General features: G+C 37.3%; 1 protein-coding gene across 4 annotated transcripts in view; it reads right to left on the reverse strand.

The window, feature by feature from the left end:
• ZBTB8OS (zinc finger and BTB domain containing 8 opposite strand) overlaps nt 1-6,162 on the reverse strand; it is a 28,380-nt gene that overhangs the window by 21,680 nt on the left and 538 nt on the right. Inside the window, exon 1 of one of the 4 annotated variants that reach the window (XM_033114435.1) lies at nt 5,435-5,932. The exons of 1 other annotated variant lie outside the window; for it this stretch is intronic. In XM_033114435.1, coding sequence (XP_032970326.1) covers nt 5,435-5,531 — 97 coding nt within the window. In that variant the 5' untranslated portion in view covers nt 5,532-5,932. Of the gene's footprint in view, nt 1-5,430; nt 5,933-6,162 lie in introns of those variants that run through there. 2 more of the 4 variants (XM_033114434.1, XM_033114436.1) reach the window with 2 other exon arrangements.

The following is a 6,162-nucleotide window of genomic DNA, read 5'->3' on the forward strand; positions in this document are numbered from 1 at the left end:
GAAAGCTCTACACTGACAGAATTTACTATTTGTTCCAGCCAACACCTGACCATAGGCCCTTGACCTCCCTTCCTTAGAGCATTTACTAAAAAGGGTTTCCGTTGTGAATATTTATCTCTTACAGCTCAGAAGTGTCTTTCTCAAGGACTCAAAAACCATTCCGTTGAAAAGTTATCATCAGGAAGGACTCTCAGTCTCTGTGGGAGGATAGAACCCTGTTACCTGACAGCCAGCAGTAAACACTGCTGGCCTAATTGAATTTACACTGACCAACTTTTGTAATTGTTCACTTCTCAGTCTCTACTGAATCCCCTCACCCTCTCCCCATCATTAATTCCCTTTAAAAGGCCCAATCACCTCCGCACAAATCAGCATAGAGCTCAGCTGTCAGTAGTTACTGAATAAAATCAGTAGTTATTGAATAAAATCCATTCACCACTTTAACGTCCTCTTTCATATTGAGTAAAGAAGCCAGACATAAAAGAATCTATGCTGCGTGATTCCACTTATAGGAGACTCTAAACAGGCAAAATTAAGCTATGGTGATGAAAATCAGAACAGTGTTTGCTTCAGGTAAGAGCATAGGGGACTCACTGGAAAAGAGCAAAAGAAAATTTCTAGGATGAGGGAAATGTTCTAGAGCTTGATTGAAATGGTGGTTACACAGGTGTATGTTTCTCGACTCATTGGACTTTACACATAAGATCTGAGCACTTTTACTATATGTAAATTATACCTCAATTAAAAAAAAACAGTTTTAAAAGACAATGACAGATTGCTATGGGGCAGGGGTTCTCAAATTTTTTGGTTCCAGGAACTTTTTACTCTCCTAAAAATTACTAAGGACCCCAAAAAGCTTTTGTTTATATGAGTTGTATTTGGCAATATTAACCATACTAGAAATTTTAAGTACTTAATTCATTTAAAAATACCAATAGGCCTATTTTATTTGACATAAACTACATCTTTTATGAAATATAACTATAATTTTAAAAAATAGTGAGAAGTGGCACTGTTTAGCATTTTTGCAAATATTTTATGTCTGATTTTCAATGTGTTGCAGTATGTTGATTTAGGTGGAGTACATAAAATCCAACCTCACAGATATGCAGGAGTAAAAGAGAGGAGTGCTTTAATAGCTTTTCAGAAAACTGTATATAGTTTTTGATGCTACTCCACAACTAGAAACATGGTAGTTTTTCACAATGGGAAATCTGAAGCTGTAACGATGAACTCACACTCTGTAACATTAAAATCCATTGCTCTATCTTGTGCTTAGAATGGATCTCACCCACGCCTGATTGTGTAACATCAATCATTGGGTGTTATTTGGAAAATATTAGTTTATTGAGTTATACAGATAATGGTGACACATTTAATGACATATAATTTTTTTAAAACCGTATTTGTTAATATCACCACTAATCCCACCAGAAAAGTCTGTAAGTACCAGGAAACTGTCAAGCTCATGACAGCAGACACAAGTTTTCCAAAATTCTAATTTCACTTGAAAGCTTGAATTTTACCATTGCCAACAAAGTGTTATTTTCCAAAGTGATGTGACAGATCACTTTATTTTCAAGAGAATATCTGCCAAATACTCAAGTCTGAATAACAATGGTATGTCTTTAATCATTCTTTTGAGAAAAATTGATGTTCTGTGGGAAAAAAGCAGCTCACAACTCAATTATACAAGTTCTTTCTCTCAATGTAATCATCAATACTTTGACACGCAGCAGAAACACTCTGTACAGACTTCCCATTTTGTTACAAAGAACATTTTAAAAGTCTGTACTCAATAGTCAAGATTTAATAAAATTAATAGTTCTTACCGATTCATGAAGAACATTTTTAAGTAAAAATGACTTTTTCTTTTTTAAATTAATTTTATGGTGGTAAAGAATACAACAGCTACCAGTACAGTTTGGTGCTAGTACCTCAATTTGTGCTAAGGAGCATGGTGTTTTACCTACCATTGCTTTTGCACCAGGAATGTAAACATCATCACAGTGAAAAGAGCACGTCTCAGTATCATTATGAAAGTGCTTTTACATCACAGATCCTCTGACAGGGTCTAGGGAACCCCAGGTGTCTACAGACCACACTTTGAAAACTGCTTTTACAGGAGAGCATAAGAGATAAAGGTAACCTAGACTAAGAGGTTCAGGTAAGAATTCCTAAAAGAAACAATACTTAACACTTTAAGTGCCAAGAGAATAAGGGTGATCTATATCTGTTTGCTCATTCTTTTATTCCCAATTTCTGCTCAGTAACTGATACACAACCAGTTCTCAAATACATTGCTGAATGAATAAATGAAATGACATCTGAGTCGGAAAGGAAAACCAGGCCAACAGGGTGTTTAAAACAAAAAAACAGGCCCAAGGTGAAATCCCTTGCCTCTAGGACAGCAAACTGGGTAATTTCAGCCTTACCCAGGAATGTGACCTCAAACCAATCAGTATGGAATTTCCTGATCAACACTAGTGAAGTAATCTGCCTGACAAGACCGTGCCACCTTTCCCCCAAAGAAAGATTCCCCCGCCTGAAACAAACCTTTCTTTTCTTTTCTTTTGCTAATAACTTTGTCATGCCAGTTTCTGCCTATAAAAAAACCTTCTATTTTGTACAACTTCTCACAGCTCCCTTCTATTTGCTAGATGGGATGCTGAAATGTTTAAGAAAGCCAAATAGGTCTTCAAATTTGCTCAGTTGAATGTTGCTTTTTTAACAAGGGAAACCTGTGGTAGAACTGGGGTGGTCAGTGGCAAGAAATGAAGCTGGAAGAAAATACAGACTACTCTAACATTACATCGACACGATTCTGTACAAAATGTTGGCAAGCAGAATCCAGTATGAACAAGTAGGGTTTATTCCTGGAATGCAAAGATTCAGTTACTAGGAAATTGATTCATGTAATTTATATAAGTATATAGTCATCTCCATAGATGTAATCATGAAGAATAACATAAAAATATTAACAGGATTTTTGAGCCAAAAGGTTTTCTCTGCACAATAGTTAAACTATTGTTTATGTTTTATCTCATTCTTAACTGCTGCTTTTTGCTGAATGTTTTTGTGGTATAATAAATATACATATACAGAGAGTGCCAAAAAATGTATACACATTTTAAGAAAGGAAAAAACTGTATTAAAATTGTAATACTCAATATATACCAATAAAAAAAGATGAATACAAGTCACGTTTGACTTCTGCAATTACAAGAGGTGCTCAAAGTGGTTACCATCAGCGTCCAGACACTTCTGGTTACAGCCAACTACTGCTTGAGCAACACTGACCAAAGTAAGTCTATCTACAGACCTAAATATAGGTAGGGAAATTCTGTATATGATAAAGTTATGGAATTTCAATCACAGGGGGAAAGAGATTGTTGAATAAATAATGTGAGAACATCTCATAAGTCATCTGGAAAATAATTAAATCAGATACTTAATTTTTATCTTACCCTAATCCTGACCTATTTGAGATTTAAATGTTAAAAAGCAAACAAACATAAATACTAGAAGCAAGAACAATCTATAACCCAGGAGCATTTAAGATGTTTGCTTTCCTGAAACTGTTGTCAGTTTTGGTTCAAATAAACTTATAAAAATTTTCTTAAAAAAGGAACAATCTATAACTATCAGCAAAAATATGAGTTCTGACAAATATGAGCAAAAAAAGTTGAACACAAAAGGAATACACAATAATTCATTTACATAATGTACAAAAACAGGCATAGCTAATTTACGATGTTAGAAGTCAGGTTAATGGAGAAGTAGTAGAGTGGTGGTGATTAGAAAGGAACATGAGAGAGGCTTCTGGGATGCTGTACTATTCTGTTTATCTATCTGGTTACTATTTATACAGGTGTATTCAGTTTGTGAAAATTCACTTATGATATGTAAACTCTTCTCTACGTATATTATACTTCAATAAATAGAGAATTATTTTACAATCTCAGAGTGGGTAAGGCCTTCCTATGTATAACATCCCAGAAGTCATAAAAAGTGTTAACACATTTCACTACATAAGTTTCTGCATAGTAAAAAAGACTAACAACCCAACAGAAAAATGGGTTAAATATATGAATATACACATCCCTGAAGAGGAAATACAAATAGCTCCAAACTTACTAAAATATGTTCAACCTCACTTATAATAAGAAAAATGCAATTAATATGACAAGATACTTAACAAACTGGAAAAGACCAAAAAGTATGGTGAAACAGTAAATTGGTAAGTGTGAAGAAGCACACTCATACAATGCTAGTGAGTGTATAAATTGGCACAACCTCAATGGAGAGCAATTTGGCAATAACTTCGAAGTTAAAAATGCCCATATCCTTTAACAAAACAATGTTAACTTTTAGAAATTTCTTCTACAAAAACACTTGTACAAATACATGTACAAAACAATGGATGTGCAAGTATATTCACTGCTGCATTGTGTCTAATTGCAAAAGAATACAGATATCACAAATGTCCATCAACTGGAAATTGGTTAAATAAAGCAAATGCTATAACATCTTTGCATGTACACATAAGAAAATGGTAAAGATGACTGATCTAGTGAGGAAGACTAGGTGGCTTGGGATGAGGGTTGAAAGAAAAACTTACTTTTCACTGCACACCTGTTCTACATTTTGAATTTTGAATTATATATACTACCTATTAAATAATTTTTTTAAAAATTGTTTTTAAGTGAGAGAAAAATGAGTTAGGGAGATATATGCGGGGTCCAGACAGTACAGAGTATAGTATGTTCTGGTAAATAGTTGGTCTCTATACAGAGGACAATGGGAAATTAATGAAGATTTTTAAGCAGGGAAGTCAGTCCGATTTGTGTTCCCCAAACCACAGCGACCTTTAGGGATGAGAGCATAACGTTTATATAGAACTTAGGAATGCGCACTATACTTTCAAATTTATTATCTCATTTCTTCCTCAGATGAAGGAAATAAAATGCAAAGAGAAGATGTACGATTTGCCTAAGTCACTAAGCTAATAAATGGCAAAACCAAGTCATTTTACTAACAGATCCAAGTAAAACACCAAATTAGAAGGCCCTTACTTAGCTTCCCGAGTTTTCTAATCTAGCCACACGCTATCCCACTGTTGGAGATACACGGGGGTGACAATCACGCAAACGCTTGAAAACATGGTTATGTTCAGAATTAATATACTAGCAGAATCCCCACAAGACAAATGTGATTAGGCATATATGGAAAAAGTTCAAGAGACTATAAAACTGGGAGCCCAGGTCTCTCGAATCTCAGATGAGGTGATTTTTTCTTCAGCATTCCCCAAGTACAAATGAAATTACACCACAAGGAGAAAAGGGATCACGCCTGAAGTACCCTATGCGAAAAAGTGGACAGCGAGGCCGTAAGTCCCTCTGGGAGAGAGAAGAGAAGTGAGCCACCTACTCACACTCGTACTTCTGATTGACTGGAGGATACTTGGCCTTGGTCGCCTTCTGCTCCTCAGTCAAATTGTAATCTCTAACATCTTCCTCCTCCTGCGCCATGATTGCAGCATTGGACACTCTACTTCCGCCCTTCAACAGCCGGACCTCGGCCCTGATTTACAACTTCCGTTCTAGACTCCACCCCTTGGCACGTACTCTTAAAGGACCAGGACTCCATTATCGCCAACGTACTTTATCCCCACGACTTTCGTGTTAGGCTTCGCTACTTGGAGCACATTTTTAAAAAGCCGGGGCCCCATTTTCTACGCTTACTTCATCAATGATCTAAGGAGTAAGGAAACAAATTGGAGAACCCGGGAGTAAAGGACACGTGAATTAGACACCTCTAGGTCTGAGTGATTGAGGCCTGTACTTGCCGCCTCAGTTGATAACTAGACCCGAAAGCATCCTAAGTTTCCCATCCGAGCACTTTTAAGTGATCCCCTGAACAGCCTTTAAGAAAATGGCTGCCGCGAAGAGGGAGCGGACTATGCCTCTCACGTGACCCTGGCGGGCGCACTCCCACCAACGCCGCGCGCGCGCGCTCAATCGAAGGAAGTCAGCTCCGGGCCGTGGGGGGCAGGAGCGGAGCGCGCGCCTCGGCCCCGCGGATAGTGACTCCGCGCGTCTGGATAGGTTGCGAACGAGGATTCACCGCCCACCTCGCCGTTCGGTGCGCTCCGATTGGCCA

This window comes from Rhinolophus ferrumequinum, chromosome 9, assembly GCF_004115265.2.
Source record: "Rhinolophus ferrumequinum isolate MPI-CBG mRhiFer1 chromosome 9, mRhiFer1_v1.p, whole genome shotgun sequence".
Classification (NCBI taxonomy): Eukaryota; Metazoa; Chordata; class Mammalia; order Chiroptera; family Rhinolophidae; genus Rhinolophus; species Rhinolophus ferrumequinum.